At 37.5% G+C, this 20,692-nt stretch overlaps 1 protein-coding gene across 1 annotated transcript in view; it reads right to left on the minus strand.

Annotated features, from left to right (window-relative positions):
• Window positions 1–11,128, minus strand: part of LOC145674599 (uncharacterized) — a 36,471-nt gene extending 25,343 nt beyond the window's left edge. Inside the window, exon 1 of the mRNA XM_081744816.1 lies at window positions 10,831–11,128. Coding sequence (XP_081600942.1) covers window positions 10,831–10,966 — 136 coding nt within the window. The 5' untranslated portion in view covers window positions 10,967–11,128. The remainder of the gene's footprint in view (window positions 1–10,830) is intronic.
• Window positions 11,129–20,692: the final 9,564 nt, after the last annotated feature.

The following is a 20,692-nucleotide window of genomic DNA, read 5'->3' on the forward strand; positions in this document are numbered from 1 at the left end:
CCCTCAAAATACTTCCCACACATTTGAAATGATCTAGCTCTTCAAGGATTCTTTGTTCTGCTCTGACCCTTAAGGGGTACGGGATATTCTCATGACTTTTCGATGTTGATTTTCACTCCATATAGTTTCCCAGTGTTAACTATTTTGCCAGCCATCTCTTGTAGTCCCTATTCGGTTCTATCTATAACAAACCGTATCATCTAGGCTATAAAAACCGTATCATCTGCATACCTGATCTTATTAATCATCTACCCTTCAATGTTGAAATCTCCAATTCCCATTAATCCCTCCTTCATTAAACATTCACTGTAAATGTTGCATAATTAGGGCGACATACTGCATCCTTAGATTTCTGGGCTTTTGGCAACTATGACCATGTTAGCCCGTCACGTAAGAGGGACGACGTCCCTCGGTGATAAAACTATCCGAGGAAAGGGAAGGAAAATAAGGATTGGAAAAGGAATGAAGCGACCTGAGATCTGTATGTTAGGTACTATCCCAGCATTTGCCTGATGTGAATGAGAAAAGATCTGGAAGACTTTACTCAGGATAGCTGGCCTCAAAAGCTTTTACATTTTTGACGGAGTGCCCCCACCGGGAATCGAACCCGGGTCCGAAAAAGTAAAGAAGTATCACACGAAATTAACATGCCTCGTATCTTAGTGAACTACCTTTTCCCCTTTTTCTTCTATCATGGTCAAACGTAGAGTCTGGAAATAATTCAGTGGAAGAGCGTTCAATTCTGGAGCATGGGGTCGGTAGTTCAATTCTAACTGCTGCCAAGTAGGTTTTGTGGAGCACAAATAACGTATGTGTGAATTTTCTTGTGATTTTGTTGTTTTCTTCCTTTTTGTTCATTACACCACTATTATTTATCTCATAATCATAGTCTTCCCTCGTCTCAATGCATAATCACGAGACATTCAAAAATAAAAATAAATAAATAAATAAATAAATAAAAACTCGAAGTACCACGTCTTTAGCTTTAAGGGATCCGGAGATACGTACATCTTAACATAAACATTACAACCAGTCTTTCTTCCAGGCATACTTTCGGGGGGGGGGGGTTAGCAAATGACCCTGAAATTAACGAACCTCTCCCGAGGTAACTGTAATTACATGAGCGGAGCAGATCCTTTATCAAATAGTATCCCAGTGTAATCTTTTACATCTTCATTTTAGTTTCTGGTCAAAATTTTCTGAAGGAAAACACGAATACAACCCGCATTATTCCACTCTTCTATGTAGAATTTCCAAAAACTCTTGCTTAGTGGTAGCTTAAGTCACAAATCCCACGCACTATCCAAATTTCAAGTTTCTGGCAGCGTAGGGGTTGATCAGCAAGGATTACTTTATATACACCAAGTTATGTCATTCGGCCGGTTTGCCCGAACCGGCTGTTAAAATGTCTTGTTCTCCGGGAATGAATTGTTAAAATTAGATTCAGCAGTTGCAAAAATAAAAACAAAAACAAAACTATTTTGAGATTTTTTTTCTTTGCAGCTTTTAGAAACATAGAGACAACTTGAGCTTTCAGAGCACAAGAGCTTCAAGTTCCATCACCGAAGTTATATAAATAAAAGATATGGGTCACTGCACTAAATTTTCTCGCTCCAATTCCTTAAAATACGAACAAAGTTATAAGGCGTTTTTGGGAAACATCACTCAAAATTCATCCCCAAAAATAAACTATCCCTCTTAGATTTTGGCATAAAAGTAACTTATGTCATATGTTAGGGTTATTAATGAAATATCTGTGTATAAAGCAACAACAAAATCGTATGAGTGGCACTTTACAAAATTGTGTAAAAAAAAAAAATAAAAAAATAAAAAAAAAATCCAAGAGTAAACTACTCCTTGCGGATGATTTCATGGAAGTGGTTATGCATGAACGTACGCAGGGTGTAGGTCCTGGGGCTCCGGACCCCCCGAAATTTCGACTTTTGTGTAAATTTAGCCCAATTTTAGGAGCAATTTTAGGAATTTTAATATCAAATACCCTCATATTGAGTTTCGCCCCCCCCCCCCGAAATCAATTCCTGCGTACCCTACCGGATTTATGCAATGTTATAGGAATTATAATGAAATATTCATTTACGAAATATGAACAAAATCGTTTGAGTCGTTTTTAAGAAGGTAGTCTGAAAAGAAACTCATCCTGAAGAGTAAACTATCCTTTGTCATTTTTTCGTTAGGAATAATTAACACGGCATTATAGAGGTAATTACGAATCATTTTTTATGCAATATGAACAAAACTAAGTAGTTTTTGAGAAAATCGCCCAAAAGAAACTGACCCCCAAGAATAAACTACCCCTCGTATATTTTCTTAAGACAAATAAGTTATGTCATTATTATTATTATTATTATTATTATTATTATTATTATTATTATTATTATTATTATTATTATTATTATTAAGTATTGTGCGTTTCGGCAGGTCCTGGGACTAACGAGGAATTTTTTTTTTCAATTTTAGATTTAGGCCTGGAAATGTTTCTTCCACGTTTTTCGATCTTCAGCTTCCTCTTTTAACTCCCAATATTTTCTCCTATCTTTCAAATCATTGATCCCGTTCAGCAGCGAGGCTATATGAGACGTAGACCTACTGATTTACGTGGAATCCGAACTACATGAGCTCCTGTCGAGAACTGAACCCGGGCTGGATAGAAGTGTCCTCTTCTCTCCTATTTGTTTCTATCTGTTTTATTGTCAAGTTATTAATTAAATATTTATTTATGATATAATTATCAACGAATTTCACGAGTCGCTTTTGAGAATATCATAAAAAAAACAAGAATAAATTATTCCTTTTCGATTTTCTCCATAAAATTGACATACCACGTGATAGTTTTTTTTAAAAAATGATTTTTAAAATATACAACATCGCTAGTCGTTCTTGAGTAGTTTTCTTTTTAATTTTTACTCTTAAATAAACTACCCTTATTTTTAGGAGTACGAAGAAAATTTGAAACATTCCCTGGAGAATCGTATAAAGACCTTAAATTTAAAATTTGGTTGAGATACGTTGAACATTATGGCCTCTAGACAAGTGTACATCAGAACGAATAGACGGACAGAAGCCGAAAAGTCACTTTTTCGGTATCGATGGGCCATGAAACGTGTAAATCAGTTAAAATTTCAAATTCGATTTTATCACAACATTCTGTTTTCGTGCTCAAAAGTAAAACGATACAAAGTTTAGACGGTACGCTTAAGTACAGTACATGGTAACGTTTGCACTGTTTTTAGGCTACAATATCTGCACATGGATGTTCTAAGCCCTTAAAGGAAATCCAGATAGAAATCCTTACGGTGAAATATGTCCAAAATGACCTAAAGTGGAGTTTCGTTGTTGCTATATGCTTGTACGCGTCTTCAAGGTGGAAGATCGGGTTCAATTCCCGGCCTGAGCTCATGTGGTTCAGATCCCACGTTAAGCTGTAGCTTCACGTCTCATAAAGCCTAACTGCTGAAAGGGACCGATAACCAAAAGGGAACTGATTCCCTTGGGCATTGAATGCGTCAATTAGGACATGTCATGTTAATGTTCAACAGAATTTCATCCATGGAAATATAAATCTGCCGATGTACAGACTCATCCCGTTTCTGTCACGTATGTTTAGTTTTCTGTCAGAAACGTAAATAGATACGAAATCAACCTCCCTGATGTTTTTGTTTTTTTGAAAACCACACAGGTGTCGCTGTATGTTTCACCGGCCAAAAGAAATATTTATTTTAGTTGGCGGAAAATTATGCATTCCTACGGGAAATTGCATGGATTCGGGCGGGGAATCTGGTGTTTCGAAATTACAATACCGAATCTTTTAAGTTTTACATCCCACGAATATGCCTTCGAGGTTAAAGGAAACGGTGATCATGTGAAATGAATCAAATGCTGGAATGAAGAGAGTGGGAGGAAACGGGAGGACCCCGAGAAAATCTACGCACACGGTGTTTGTCCACCACAAAGTTTACTTTACGCGAGCTGGGATCGAACCAGGGACCCCACGCACCAGAGGTATGTGCTCTACCACTGATAACCGGTGCCTCCGTTTATGAACAGTGATCTTTCCATAACGATTGAGAATAGGCATCAATTTGCGAAACTTATTTCTACAATAATAATAATAATAATAATAATAATAATAATATACTCTGACACAAATATACACTAATAATATTGGTATTAATTTACGTTGATGTACTAAGTGGATGCGAGGAGAGTTTTGGTTTTTAAGATACCTTCATATTCAAAAATCACACTTGTTCTAAAGAATACGAGATTGAGCACTTGACCCTTCCTTCGATGAAATTTCTGCGTACGCCACTCGCCACTTGGGCTTATCTACCCAACCCACGTATTGAAAACGCTAGCTCTGATCGATTTTCCAGTGAACACGTGAAAACGAAGCGTTGGGCACTCACCGCGTGAGCGTGGTGTCCTTGGTAAACTTTCGAGTTCGCGGTCATTTTGTCTGGTGTAGAATATGTACGAACCAAATCACTGGCTATGTGGACACAAACTCAAGAGCAACAGATGCGAACCATAAACAGCTTGGCTACGATTAATCTTGAGCGAGTGTACGGCAAGGTTGAAGACAAAACGCATGCCGCTTCTATCACGTATTCGACACGATCCCATAATGATATGTATGTAGAAGGAAAACCGAACTTCATATTAAGGTACCATTCCATTATTTCGATAAATCTAATAAGACACATAAGTATGCAACAATATTATTAAGATCTTTTAAAATTATATTTATACTTTGCTTTGAGACAGCCTACGGGACCAAGTTACGCTTGAAGCATGCATAATGAAAAACGAACATCGGGAAGGATGTGAAGGGAAGTCGACCAGAAACGTATCCTGGTATTTGCCTGGTAAGACTAAGGAAAACTGGAAAATTGTCTCTCAGGACGGGGTGCCGCTTCATTTAAAGCCAGTACTGAATAATAATAATAATAATAATAATAATAATAATAATAATAATAATAATAATAATAATAATAATAATAATAATAATAATAATAATACCTGCAAACAGGCCCAACATCACTATTATCAATAAAATTGACCCCAAGAAGTAACCCTCACACAGGCAGGGGTGGACTGGCCATAATCAAGTACCGGTCCGATGGCCGCTGCGCCCTCCTCACATCAGTGCCTTTGCGCCCTCCTCGGGAGGGGCTAAGACCCGTCTTAGCCTCGGGAAGGTGCACAGTTTCCTCTCTGAACACAATTTTAAAAAAAGAAAAAAAAAACAAAGCTACATAATTATCTTATAAATTCGCTAGCCTTTGGCCAGCTAGGGCTCCACCCCAGACCCCGGTATTCGCTCAGCCTGCGGCCTCGCTCTTTCTGTTTTTGGCTTTGGGAATGTCATTATAATGATCTTAGGGACCTTGAAATTTATAGATTTGACACTAATATCGGTCATTTTGGATGATTTTTATATATCAACCCTCCCACCCCCACTGCTCCGCCCCCAGATCCCGTCCTTACTCGGCCTACGGCCTTGCCCTTTCTGTTTTAGGTTTTGGTGGTACCATTAATGATCTCAGCGACCTCGAAATATATTGATTTGACTCTAATCTCGGTCATTTTGGATCAGTTTTACTTGTCTCTCCCTCCCACTCCCGCCGTTAGGGGCGCTAGTGGCGTTACGTAAAAACAAGACTCCGTTCAAGAGTTACAGATGAACATCTGGAATCATTGTTCTTGATGAACTCAGAAAGAGACATTCTGACTAAAATAGACAACAATCTTATTATTGACAAAATGTGTGAGAAAAGCAAGGAGATGCGAAGGCTTCTTCAAGCATAAAGCAGTGACTTAACTTTCATTTTCCAGTTTTGTTTTTGAATTTCTTTTTTCGCTAGGTAGGTATATAATTCTAAATTTACTTTTGTTAATTTGTAGTAAATGTTTCATGTATACTTTTTATTAACGGTTTTAAAAATAGATGAAAAATAAGTTAATGTTATGATGAACATAGCTTTAAAAGGACAGAAGTATGAAAAATAGCATAAGCCCCAAACTTGACTCAAATCTTCAGTTATAATTAGGCTGTTAACAAATGTAGCCGAAGAATTTAAACAACTGGTGTGATTTTTGTAGTCTCAGTTAAAAGTGTGCAGATTTATATAGGCCTAATATATTTAGTACTCAAAGTCACCTTGTTTGTTTATGAAAATATTGAATTTGTATAATTCAATCGTGATTAACTGCAATAGCTACTTAATCTTTTGTTGTTTTTTGTGTACTAATTTCCCGGGGGAACCCCCCGGTACTTTCTTTTATTAGGAGGGGGTATTCCATACAAGCGAAAACCTCGGATGGACGGCGCTCTCCCAGAGTATGTGACTGCGCCCTTTTTACATAGCCAGTCCACCCCTGCATACAGGTAGCAGTGCCATTGACTCACAACATACAGTACTTACGTACAACTCTTAGTACAAAAATCCTATCCTAACTATATATAAAACTACATGAACTGACATAAAATAAACGGGTACTTCCAGTTGACAAGGAAACTTGAAATTTGGCATGATTGTATCTTCTCAAGATTAACCAACAGGGAATTTGTCAAAAATGAATATTTTTAATTTTCAAGGGGTCTAAAGGGGGATAAAGAAATTCCCCACGTTATTTAAATGGACCTTTCTTTGGACCTATAATCTCATTTTTTAGGTACTTGGTATTGGAATACTAAGTTGAAATTCATTCGTTAGCGTTTTTGTTAGCGTTAGCTAAGTAAATCGCCAAAAGTAAAAATTTGCAACTTTAGAGTGTTTTTATGGGGAACTAAAAAATCTTTTCCATGTCATGTGTATGGAACATCTACACACCAAAATGTTTAGGCACTTGCGGCAAGATTAGAATGACGAAATTTTGCATCATTGTAGCCTTCCGGGACTAACTTATAGCAAAATTGCCAAAAGTGAATACTTTTAGTTTCTAAAGGGTCTAAAGGGGGAATGAAAAAATTTCCTTGTTAATTAAATGGACGCTTTCTTGGGATACAAAATCTTATTTTTGGATAGTTGAAATAGGAAAAGACATCTGAAATTGGTAGAACTGTGGGCTTATGCGTGCGAGGTTGTAGGCCGAGTAAACACGGGGGTCAGGGGGCGAAGTCCCCAGCTGGGCCAAATTCAGGACAAGTAATTAAAGAGCAAATGCACGAAATTCATTCTTGATGCAAAGGCTGATAGATAAGATATGCGAAGCCGCAGGCCGGGCAAATGTTGGGATCTGGGGGCGGAGCCCCCAGCTAGCCAGATTGTAGTTAGTAAAAGGTATATAAAGATAGTATAAAGCTCTAAAGTTTTATTAAGCAAGTTACAAGCAATTAATTTGATTTGATTTTGAGTTTAGCACTCTTTCAGCAGTGAGGCTATATGAAAGGTGGATCTAAACTTAAGAAGGGATCACACGTCAAAAGCGTGTACGCTAACCGCTTAGCAATGAGGCAGCTCTCAACCATTAATTTCACAACTTTTCAGATCAGTCGTTGTTTTTGTGTATGTATCTTAACTAGCTGAAATTAGATTATAGATATTTGCATTGAGAGATATTTTTATGAAAAGTATTTGACCTTGCTTTTTGGGGAATAAAACTGAGCTTAGACGGCGTCGGGAGGGTTTGTCACTATTCATCTCAGAGACCCCGAAGCCCATGGATTCGACCCTAATATAGGTCGTTTTCGATTATTTTTACGTCACCTCTTCGCACACTTTAAATAAAATTAATTTTTATTCAGTTCAATGCCCTACGTTATGCTCTTTAGGTTAAGGAGGACAACGATTTAGGCACGTGAACGATGATAAAAGAATTCGTGGAATGATAATGCGAGAGGAAACGGAAGTACCCACGGACACGATGTTGTCCGCCACACAATTACTTAGCCGGAGATCGAACCAGGGTCCCCATGCACCAAATTTAAGCGCCTTACCACTGAGCCACCGTGCTTTCTCCTTCACCTCCTTGCCGAAAATGTGCTAAAATCCTTAGATAGGCCAGAGTGCATTTATGTACCAAAAATCATCCAAATTAGTGCGGTGGTCTAGGACAGTGGTTCTCAACCTTTTTTGATTTACGACACACTTTACTTCAAGTCCAGGACATATTTGTTTGATATTTTTATAATAATAATAATAATAATAATAATAATAATAATAATATCTATTATAATAGTGAAACCAGTTAGTTTTTATTAGGGATGCGCACGAGACAAGATTTGCGGCTGTCTCGTCTTGAAAATGTGCTGTAAAAGTGATGTTTCGACTCGAAAATTGTATATTTTTCTATTGGAAGAGCCGTGTCTCGAGTCGAATTTTGTCAGGAAAATCCTGTCTCGACTGGTCTCGTGCGCATCCCTAGTTTTTATAATGACTCTATATAGCACTGAGCATTATTGCAACGGCTGGAGGTGTTGACTGGTATAGTCTGTCTCGATTTTAACTAATTATTATTAAATTCTTCATGACTTCTAAATTCTAAAATTTCGCGACACACCTTAGGGGACTGCGTGACACACCAGTGTGTCTCGACACATCGGTTGGGAACCACTGGTCTAGGAGTTAGCGACTAAATAGCTACATTCATTTTTCTTTATATGGATACAGTAAATATTTATATTTTATATTATCCTACTCAAAGAGGTTTAAAACCATGAATCCCCTCTGAATGCGCCACTGAAATAATTACTCTAGAGTAATAAAGATTACTTTTAATATCTGTTAGCATGGTTTACAGGCATGCATTTACGTAAATTGCAATCAGCAGCAAATAATGAAATTATCGACATCACTTAAATTATCAAAATGATATTAGTAAATTACAAGAAATACTGTTATTTTAAACTTCCAACAGAATAACAATTAATAAAACATTTTTTCTATGAACAATGTATTCAGTTAACAATTTGTGTGTTCATTGTAAGATATTGTTAAAGAATAACACAAAAATACTTCAAATTCATTCCTGTATAAACGGTTTAAAATTCTTTTCGCTTGCATTGTACAGTGTCGTTCGAAAATAATTTCCAATGGAGATGTGTTTTGCAGTAGTTTTTTTCTTAGTTCTATGTCCCAGGATTATATTCCGATTCTACTGAAAATGATAATGATTAATGTGCGAAACAGTGGAATGAATAATGTGGGATGAAACGAAAGAACGCGAAAACCCATGTATGTACAGTGCCTGTCCACCCGAAATCTAATTTAGCGGTAACTGGGATCGAACCAGGGACCCCACGCGCCAGAGGTGAGTACTCTTTCACTGAGGCACGCTCTAATCTTTTCCGTGATGTAAATGTACAGAATAATAAAGATAATGTTTTCTCTTTTTAACTCACTTTTTAATTTTGAAAGTGTACTTCAGTAGTTCCGAACCGGTGTCTCGCGACACACTGGTTGTAGCGCAGTCCCACATGATGTGTCCCGAAATTTTAGAATTTAATGAATGAATTATAGTCAATTATCAGACAGACTATACGCTCTTGCCTTTGGTGCGAGCGGCCCCGGGTTTGATTCCCGGTGGGAACACTCGGTCGAAAAAGTGTAACAAATTTTTCTGGTCACCCATACTGAGTGAGGTTTCCCTGGGTTTTCCTCATTCACACCAGGCAAATGCCGGGATGGTATATAACATACAGGCCCCAGGTCCCATACAGATCCTTCCCTTTCCTCGGATAGTGTGATCGCCGAGGGACGTCATTCCTCATACGTCACAGGTTAACATGACCATAAACCCCGAAAGCCCAGAAATCTAAATCTAGTCCATTTATGGTGAAATTTTTCGTACGCCACTGATTTTTATATTATTTTAAACAAATGAAACTGGTGTGTCGCGATGTTGTAAACGTACAGCAAAGTGTGTCGTCGGTGAAAACAGTTTGGGAACCACATGCACACTCTACTTCGTTCGCCTATTGAAACATTTAGGAAAATTAATCGAACTCTGGATGGCATTGTAAACTAATAACTTAAGATGAATATATGGGCATACAAGAAAAAAAAAATACTAGCGTTTCTATGTCTTATCCCTTTATGAACTTAGAAGCTCGTTTAGCATGAAATGATTGTGTAAATATTTCTTCATTGTTTATCATATAACTTGCAACAGTGGCGTACACAATAGTTCGTCAATGGAGGGGAAGCTCAATCTCCAAAATTCATATAATTTCACGTGTTTGTATGCATATTTTAATATAGTCAGTTTATTTTTGTATAATATATTGTTCAGGAGGGGTTAAAACTCTGAATCCTCCTAGCGTACGCCATTGACTTGCAAAGAATAAATATAAACAAGATAATCATGAAACAAATTTAACGTAGCCTAGTGGTAAGGTGTTGGCTTTCCCGGCGCAGAAAACAGTTATATCCATAATTGTAAGAAATGAGCTTTCTTTCATGCGCGGAAAACTGCTAGGCCAAGTTACTCTGTACCAGCATCATTTCTCCCTTCTCAACCACTTTCTGACGATATAGAGATCATTTGGTCTAAATACAACGCGATTGATCCGTGACATTCGACGTGGATGGTGTTACAAGGCGCCGGTTGTGAAGGAAAAGTAAGAATGCGCATCGCGTAACGCTTATGATTTGAAGGTTGATGTAAGAATGTGAACTCGTTTACTTCATTCATATTACGAGTCAACAGCACTTTATAATACGAGTGAGTTAACATTTCGGGGACGAAACAGCATTACATGAAAGTGAGATGCGAGTGTTATTGCTGAAATGTAGTTGTTTTACTGCAAATGAGAAAGATAATGCATGATCATCATAGTATTTGAGAGATGAAAAATGTTTACGATACCTGATATGTTGAGTTCGTCTCCAATCTGTATCCATGTTTCGTCCTTCTTCTTTTGGTCTTTGTAGTCACTCCTTTTTGTATCATACAAAAAGGGATACTTTTCCACTTCGTGCACAAGCCTAATGTCGTCCTCCATGGTGCAGCCCTAAATGATTCGCTTTTTCGTTCGTTCGTTTCGTGTTCTACGGTGAGCGTATCTGCTTGATCCCTCGACGCAAGGTTCGTGGATGAACGAGCGCAGCTGCCGCAATGCTTTCTTTCCGTCAAAACACGGTCGCCAGGCAGCCAAGCCCATGTTCCGTGCGTGAGCAGCTAGCAACGATACCGCGATGGGGCTCGTGAAAGCTTCAGGAGTAGACGCGGCGGGCGACTTTGCATCACTCACCGATGCAGTAGGGAGAGGCATGGTTGCATATGCGGATCGACTGGATAGCGGACTAACGTGTTTGTTTTTCTTTCTTTCTTTCTTTCTTTTTCTCATCATGTAAATCACACGACAACGAATATGGAGTGCTACATTCTTAATTTCTCAGCAGAGGCAAAGTCCACAGAATTCGTTCTTACTGACAATTCAAGCTGTTTCTTCACCCACTTGATGCTGTGAAGTTTCTACAGTGCAACAAAGTGTTTAAACGTCCCTGTAGGAATTACAATACCAAAAGCGAGAAGTTTCAAGTGAATAATTAGCATTTACAGTTAGAATGATATAGTTCCAGACTTCCAAAATATGCATGAATACGGGAAATATTGCAGAACTAAAGTGACCATAGAATTTTAACTTGCAAAAACGGGATGCATATGAATCGGGGTGGGGTGATGAGATGTAAATCTGATTCCCATATTGCATTTTGTGTTGCAGCGTTTTCAAGATAAAATATACACAAGCTACAGTTCATGTTATCTGCAAATATGACCACGGATTTCTTTTTCTATCTCCGAGTTCTCTGAAACATTCTGTTAATAAAGAAGTAATAATTTTAGCTGTTTTTGGGGTAGTGATCTGTGATGTAATAATTTCAGCTAAACAACCTCAGTACAGAAGAAATACCTCACGAGTAAGGAAATTATTTTAAATGTTCTTCTGATTTGAAGAATGTCAAAATAAAGACATAAGAAGATTTCAGTAAATGAAGCTGTACTTCGAACAGCGCAAATGGAGTCGTAACATTTTACACAAAAACTTTTTCTTTTCTACAATTTCAAGTAAATTTTGGCTAAGAGGAAACTTTCTTACTTTATATATAAATAAAACCCATTCCAGAGTTGAAAGTAGCTGTAAGAAGCAGTATTACAACCTACCGCCATCCCCCCCCCAGAAGTCCGTCCTGGATCCGCCCCTGGGTCCCAGTTAGGCTTACGCCGCCTCTGTTTCACGGTAAAGCTATAGGTGTACGTCTCGCATAGTGTCGTTGCTGAATGTTACGGTAAACTCAAAGCCAACCAACCTACGGTTATTCAAATCAATCAGCTCATATGAAATTAAAAAAAAAAAAAAAAAAAAACATTTCTTCTCGCAACGGTAAAAAAAAAAACTATTGTCAGCAGTATGAATCAAAATAATAACTATATCGGATTCAAATACAATGTGTAGTATATAATGCTTAATTTCCAGAATTTGTGTAAAAATTATTCACTCGTATTTTGGAAAATATATACAGTGTGTTACAAAAATATTTTGGGAATCGATTCCTCATATCTTAATAAGAAAAAAGTTCATATAGACCTGTGGTCGGAAGTGTATAGTTTCGTAGATATAGGATGCCGAAAACGTGAGAAAAGGAACTTTAATGGTCCCCAGTTCCAAATGATCGGCGATAGTCGCCATCTAGTAAAGTTGATGCGTTTGTTGCTTCTAGTACACAATCGCCTACAAAAAGAAGTAACAAATGCATCAAATGTGGGAGATGAATTTAGAACACCTAAATGGCGCATGCCTAGCATATTTTGTGCTGTTAGGGTGTCTGAAACAGTATTACCTAAAGGACGTACCTACAAAATGTCAGATAGATGTCCAAAGTGACGACATAAAAACAAATGACTGTTAGAGTGCGAAACTGAGCCAGGTATATAAATCCTATATTTGTGGTACATAGTTGCAAATGTCAATTAGGTGTAACAAGTACCTAAAACTGTAGCACATGCATATCATATGTGCCAAGTGTCGGGTGCCTAAAAAGTAGCTGGGAAACCTAAATGGCACATAGCTAGCACATCTTGTGCTGTTAGGGCGCTCCTCCGTGCTGCGGCACACGACATCAGAATTGTCACTGTTAATCTCAGCTACTCCTAAAAAGTATGAATTCGACACTAATATTAGTCATTTCCGATCATTTTTAAATGTTTTTCACCCTCCCTTACGTTGTATCCTCCCCTTCCAAAACTATCAAGGCTGAACTTGGATTGAAACAGCATAAGAAGTGTCACGGTTTCTCTAATCGACCACGAAAACTATTGATTCAACATTAATATCGGTCATTTTAGATCATTTTTAAATTTCTCTCCCCCTTCCCCTCCCTTATCCCTAACACCACAATTACATAGCAGCCATTGCCTATCATGTTCACTCTGGTACATGGGAATGTGTCCAGTATGTGCCTTATGTACCTCTAAGAGAGAAATCACATGGATGGCAAGTGATAGTCACAGTATATGTCCGCCCCTAGGAACATGCCTGACATGAACCTGGGGAACGTGTCAAGTATGTTCTAGGTATGTTGCCCACGCCGCAAGCGTTAATGAACCACAACATTACCCGCCAAAATATCTTAAATCGCCTATATGCGTAATGTATTTACATTAAGGTGAGTCTAAAAGCACTTTAAACAAATAAAAGTACGTACCCCGGGGTGGGCGCGAACCAACAAGCTTTGGATTACTATTCACGTGCTCTTCCGACTTGGCCACGAACGCGATGAAGACAAGGTCGCTTGTAGAGGGTCTTTTGAATTTGGCTAATCAGAGTGCTCCTTTAACCGCGTATATTCGACGATAACGTTTGGGATCAGATAAAATCTGCTCGCCATGTAATTTTATAACAAAATGCCGAGTGTCTATTTACTTTATTTCATGGTTCTTCCATATTCACTTTCAAATGATCGGTGACGGTTGCCATCTAATAAAGTTGATACGGTTGTTGCTTCTAGAAGAAAAAGAAGTAATAAATGCATCAAATGTGGGAGATGAATTTAGAACACCTAAATGGCGCATTTCTAGCACATCTTGTGCTGTTACGGTATCTGAAACAGTATGCACCTAAATTACGTAGCTAGAACATGACAGATATATATCCTAAGTGACGACATGAAAACAAATGACTGTTAGAGTGCGAAACTAAGCCAGGTATATAAATGCTATATTTGTGATACATAGTTGCAAATATCAATTAGGTGTAACAAGTATCTAAAACTGTAGGTAGCTGAAGTACATACTTTAGCACTTCAAGTGATGTGCCAAGTGTCGAGTACCTCAAAAGTAGCTGGGACACCTAAATGGCACATGCCTAGCACATCTTGTGCTGTTAGGATATTGCATCGTTAAGGTAAATAGTCTAAAGTAATCTCCGCCTTTAAATTCATGTATGTTGAAAATTTGATTGAGATCGGTCGGGAGGTTCAAGAGTGATGAAGTCACAAAAGCAGTAATTTTTATTTTTATTTTTTACATATATCTCCCCCTCCCTTCCTCTACGTTGACTCGTCAAAGGGAAACGATAAAAAAAACACCCGAGGCTCGACCCTCATATATGCTGAAAATTTGATCGAGATTGGTTGGTTGGTTCAAAAGTTATTAGGTTTTATTAGTTTTTATTTATACATCCCTCTTCCTTCTCCTCCCCTAGGATCTACCGTTAAAGTGAAATTACAAAAATGTTTCCAGATCCAAACCTCATGTATCTTGAAAATTTGATTGAGTCCGGTCGAATAGTTCGAGAGTTATTAAATTACAAATGTAGTCACTTTCAGTCTTACATAAATGAATTTTACATATCTCCCCCTCCTTCTCCTCCCCTTCGTTTCTCCGTCAAATTTAAATCACAAAACCAATTCCAAGTCTGAACCTCATCTATGTTGAAAATTGTATCAAGATCAGCCAAGTGGTTAAGGAGCTATTAAGTTTTATTTATTTTTAATATCCTCTCACCCCTCAGTTCTACCATAAAAGCGAATAGCCTAAAACCAGCCTAGCCTCGATCCTCATCTATGTTACAATTTGATCGAGATTGGTCGGACTGTTCAGGAGATTTAGAGTCACAAACATAGTGATTTTCAATTTTATATATATAGATTACTATAATTACAATATATATTTTTACCTATGTGTGTCCACATGTTCTGTTTTTTATACACAATATTTTCAGAATTACACCATGCAGAAAAAGATGCTCAAAGACCTTCAACCTATCATTTTATATTATCTTAGTATGAGGAAAACTTGAAAGATATTAATTTTCATATAACTTTCAATAATATTCCAATAACTGAAAATACACTTGATATTTCTGTAAATGAGTATACATATAAAAAAGAATATCCAATATATATACAGGGTGGTAGGTAACTCTACCGACAAACTTTGGGAGGCGATTCCTTATACGAAATGAAAGAAAAAACTTCTAATAAACATGGGCCGAAAAATGCCTCCTTTTCAGAGTTATGACCCATTGAATATTCGAAAAATCATTTTTCAAAACTCCCTAACTTAGAAACTATAGGACCTATCCCAAGCGGTTTAAGGAATTACACAGGAATTAGTATGTTTTCTATCTAAATATTCATGTTTTATCATCTTCCGTTATCGGTGAAAGGAACTGTAAAAAGGAAGTTGAAGTATAGGGATACTCTTTAAGTACTAATGATCATCGGCGAAAATCTGTCTTCAACATTGGGGGGGTAAGACCGTTCTCATATATAATGTATTTGGATGAAAGAAGTTGTATATGAAGAAATAACCATAATTACAAAGATAATAAAAAAATAGTCAAATATATATATATATATATATATATATATATATATATATATATATATATATATATATATATACAGGGTGCGCCATTTTAATTAATCCACGGAAATATCTGAAAAATGATAAAACATGAAAGTAATTTTTGAAGTACACGTTATATATTGCTAAGGGGGAAAACCAATTCCGCCAAAAGTACCCCTCCCCGCCCCCCGTAAATGGGGGTAACGGGGGGTAACTTTGAAATGTCAAATGGGAACATGGGTCGAGTAATACCTCGTTCGAAAGGTCTTGGAAAACTAAGTAACGCTGTACCAAAAGATGTTTCATATTGTGCACCAGTTTCAAAATGGCCGCCATGATATGGTTCGGAAACTCCAGTACCCGTAGTATGAAAACCATGGAAGGTAAATGAATGGAACAAAATTGAAATACGTAAATATCATAGGGCATATCGAATGATTTAATCCCTGTGATCCCAGTGGCCTCCCTGAAGGGGAGTGGGCTAACTTCAAAATTTCAATGTCCGACCGGACAACGGTTCGGGCGTACGCTTGACCTACCCAATGCTGTTTGGGAGGCAGACTTCATGCATAGAGAATTGGTGCACTAAGTTAATGCGGATGGCCACAGTTACATTTTGATTAACTATTAGCATTCATGTCATATTGTGAGCTTGAGGGACGAAACGGTGTGTACGTATATCCTCGAAATGCTTTCTGAATAACCAGCACGCATTGCATAAAAGTTTCTCTTTTTTTAGTCACTACAGCGTCATCCCTACAAACAAATGTTTCAACCACACCATACCTATTTGTAAGGTTAGCCTTAATTTACGAATTAAAGTAGAGTTCTCGTTTGAACTTTCACTTTACTTTCCATCCCACTCACATACAGAGCGCAGGGAGAGATTATTTTGCAGGACTTGGATTTCTCTCTATACATTATGGCAATTTTACTCTAATATTTTTATCTCTGTTGTATTATTCTCGAGCCTTGGAACGCCTCCGTGGTTTACCTATTTAATTTTCGTTATTTTCATTTATGTCTAACCGTATTCATACTATAGGCACTAGACGTTTTCTTAGACACAGTCACCATGTCTTTGCGATCATTTTGAAAACGGTGTCTCGTGTCGAAAATTTTCTTACAGAAGCTGTTTGATATTAATTTGTCTATGTAACGTGATGTTACTCGCTTCAAGCTGCTATTTGAAATTTTCAAGTTGGCCCCGGATACCTTTCAGTTGGCCCTTGGAGTCACCCCGACAACACCTCTCGATGTGCCTTACGTCAGTTAGCTACTCCAGTTTTTCTTTTGTTGATTTATCTCCAATCGCTTTCATACTACGGGTACTAAACCTTTTCTCTGACATGGATACTATGTTTCGGCGGCCTTTTGAGAACACTGCCATTTCACATCAATCGTTTTCTCCTGCAATATGTTAGATTTTGCAAGATTTATCGAACGAGGTACCACTCGACTCATTTTACTATTTGAAATTTTGAAGTTAGCCCAAAGACCTTTTTAGGGAGGCCAATGGGATCACAGGGACCACACCGTTCGATATGCCCTATGATATTTACGTATTTCAATTTTGTTCCATTCATTTACCTTCCATGGTTTTCACACTACGGGTACTGGAGTTTCCGAACCATATTATGGCGTCCATTTTGAAACCGGTGCACAATATGGAACATCTTTTGGTACAGCGTTACTTAGTTTTCCAAGACCTTTCGAACGAGATATTACTCGACCCATGTTCCCATTTGACATTTCAAAGTTACCCCCCGTTACCCCCATTTAGAGGGGACGTGGAGGGGTACTTTTGGCGGAATCGGTTTTCCCCCTTAGCAATATATAACGTGTAGTTGAAACATTTCTTCTATGTTTTATCATTTTTCAGATATTTCCGTGGATTAATTAAAATGGCCCACCCTGTATATACAGGGTGGTTCAGTAATGTTGGACAGCCCTGAATAAATCGGAAACAAAAATAGATATTAGCAAGAATATGGTGGATCCAGATACTTGTGGAAGGGGGACGTCTTTTGAGGTACAACACAATGTTACCAGGTCAACAGTGTTGCCAGCACAGTATAAAGTTGTATTTTTTTTAATGAAACATATAGGAGTTTATGCCATCAAAAGAATTAGTACAGAATGTGAATACCAACAAGCGAAACCGCATCTGTCAGTGTTGCTAAATAAGGAAGTTATAAAGCTTCAAAGATCAAGAAATTAAAGTGTCCGTAGAGCAAAACTAGCAAAAAGGCAAGAAAAATAATACTACGGAATGAAAAGAAGTAACCGAAAGAGTAAACCAGAGAACGCACAGCATCCAGTGAGTAACAGGGTTGCCACAGCAAAGGGGAAAAAAATTGAAAATTTTGCAGTTGCCATAGGAGGAAAAGTGTCTATATGACGTAATGTTGGAAACACCATAGAAAGTCTATGTATGGTTCAAGAATCCTAATAGCGTTTGTTCGAAAGCGATATCTCTAACCGTTCCCGAGATACACCAAAGGTGTGCGGGGCTGGCAACACTGCATAATATTTCCCTCGCCCTTCAAACTACAGGAACGAGTAATGAAAATGACACGCCCAAAAAAATGTAAGAACTACACGGGTCTAATCGTCAAATAGAAGGCAGTGATACCTTTATGTTTACAAGAACATGATTTTCCCCGTAACTCTTATGGGACACGGAAACATCATTGTCACGCAACGTCCGTGACAATATACACATTATGGTACACAAACCAGATCAGCTGTTCTTGTGATGTAGTGGTTAACGATTCGGGCTACGACGTAGGTCGTTGGTTCGATCCCATTCAGGGTTCTTTCAACAAGCACTATAATTACGTTAGATAGAGGCGATTTACTATGAAACGTTTTACTAGCGTTCCTTGCCTTGACTGTTGCACACAGAAGAATTCCAAAATCTACAAAGAATAATAATTACATGGTTATAGCAGTGAACCATGGTTTTGAATAATAATAATAATAATAATAATAATAATAATAATAATAATAATAATAATAATAATAATAATAATACGTTTTACTGAACGCTGGAATAGGCCAGTTATAACAATCATCAATAAAGTTTCAACAAGCTTGTATCATGCTTGTTGATGTTTCTCACAACATGAAGTCTGACAAGCTGAAAGCAAGTGACTGCCAACCTTGCCAAGCTGTCATACTGTCTGAATACAGTGTATTGACCATACTAATAATAACAATAAATGTGTGAATCAGTGTTAGATAAAGGCAAGAGAAATGTCGTAAAGCCTACCTTGTAACATATAAGAGGAAAACTTAATCAGTTTTAAGATGAGTACGCAAGATGGCGCCTGGTGTTAGATTTTGCTACTCGTGTGCTCAGTTTTATGAAATTTTTACTTACAAGCATAAACTATTTTACAAGTAGTTGTCTCATTACGGAATATGAATATTATATTACCGTTTTTCGTGTTATGTTTTTACATTTTATCCAAATATTATTCTATGTTTACGGAAATAGTTTTAGCGGTTGAATCTCATGCTTGCGCAGGACGCCATAGTGCTTCGTTGCCAAACTTGCATGTGCATTGTTGCAGTCACAGTGGTAGGGCAATTTCTTGTTAGCGTTTGAAATCCAGAGGCGAACCTGTGAATTTTGACAAAACTATTATAGTTAATAAAAGTGGAAAATGGGGAAACGGAAGGAATCATATAAGGAAAGAAGAATCCAACTCAAAGTAAAAGCTCGAAGAGCCAAAAGAAGTAAAGAGAAAGGAAGAATAATCTGAAGAAACAGTTGAGCGCTTTTTAATTTTTAACTGTTTGTTTCCACGTAAATATTATACACACGTGAAATACAAAGATAGTTTATTTTGATGATCATTTTAAACGTTAAATATTTAGCCTAATATGTGTTATTTCTTTTTTCTTCTTTTCTTTCCTTTCTTTCTTTACTTTTGCTGAAACTTAATTTGCTTAGGTAAAATATTATATCTTCTTGAAAATAATCTATTTATGTTTTTGAGCTTTCATATAATCACGAATAGTTGCCTGAATCCGTTAGTGGAAAATACTAATTAATTTCACTTATTAGGGAAGGTTGTGGGGTGTTACTCTGACTTCATATTGATACTATGCTCAGTCGACTTCTTTTTACATAGGAAACAATTAGGCAACCGGAGAAATCCTCGATCGCAGGCTTGTTCGAATTATGAGCGTTAAAAGTTCAAAATTGAACAGATTTTGAAAAAAGTTTGAAAAAAAAAACATTTTTTGAGATACACGCTTCATTTTTAGTACTGGGGTGTTTTCTTGGGCGCTCGACAGAATGGTAAGGTCAACACGTACGCATTTTGCAAGATAAGGATACTTATTGGGGAAGGGTTGAAGGGTAATGGCGTCTTTTAACTTGCAAATTGCATCCTATCTGGCACACCGGGTAAATAGGCTAATAAAATTTATTTAAAAGCAACTGTATTGCCATTCAAGTGTCACTTTCCCGTGTGACCACCTAAACATTAAACAATGACATTTGTCTCCGAAACGCTTAGCTGGAATTAACTTCAACGGGACTCCCAACCCAGCCGGCCTCTATGCATTGTGGAAGAAATGAAATATTTCAGTTTAACATCCGATGATTATACCCTTTAGGCTAAGGAAGACTATGATAAAGGCAAGTGAATGGTGATGGGAGAATTGATGGAAGGAGAAGAAGGGAGGAAACATGAGTACCTCGAGAAAACCCATGGACATGATGGTATTCATTGTGGAAGACAATGTTTTTGGGCTGGCTACCGGCCTGCTTCCATACTCTCATTTTTTTAAGTTTTAAAGGTTTTTTGACACCTCGTAACATTAGAAAATTGTTGTTTCCGTAACTACCGGATATGGAAGT

Source organism: Thermobia domestica, chromosome 17, assembly GCF_964235325.1.
Source record: "Thermobia domestica chromosome 17, izTheDome1.hap1.1, whole genome shotgun sequence".
Classification (NCBI taxonomy): Eukaryota; Metazoa; Arthropoda; class Insecta; order Zygentoma; family Lepismatidae; genus Thermobia; species Thermobia domestica.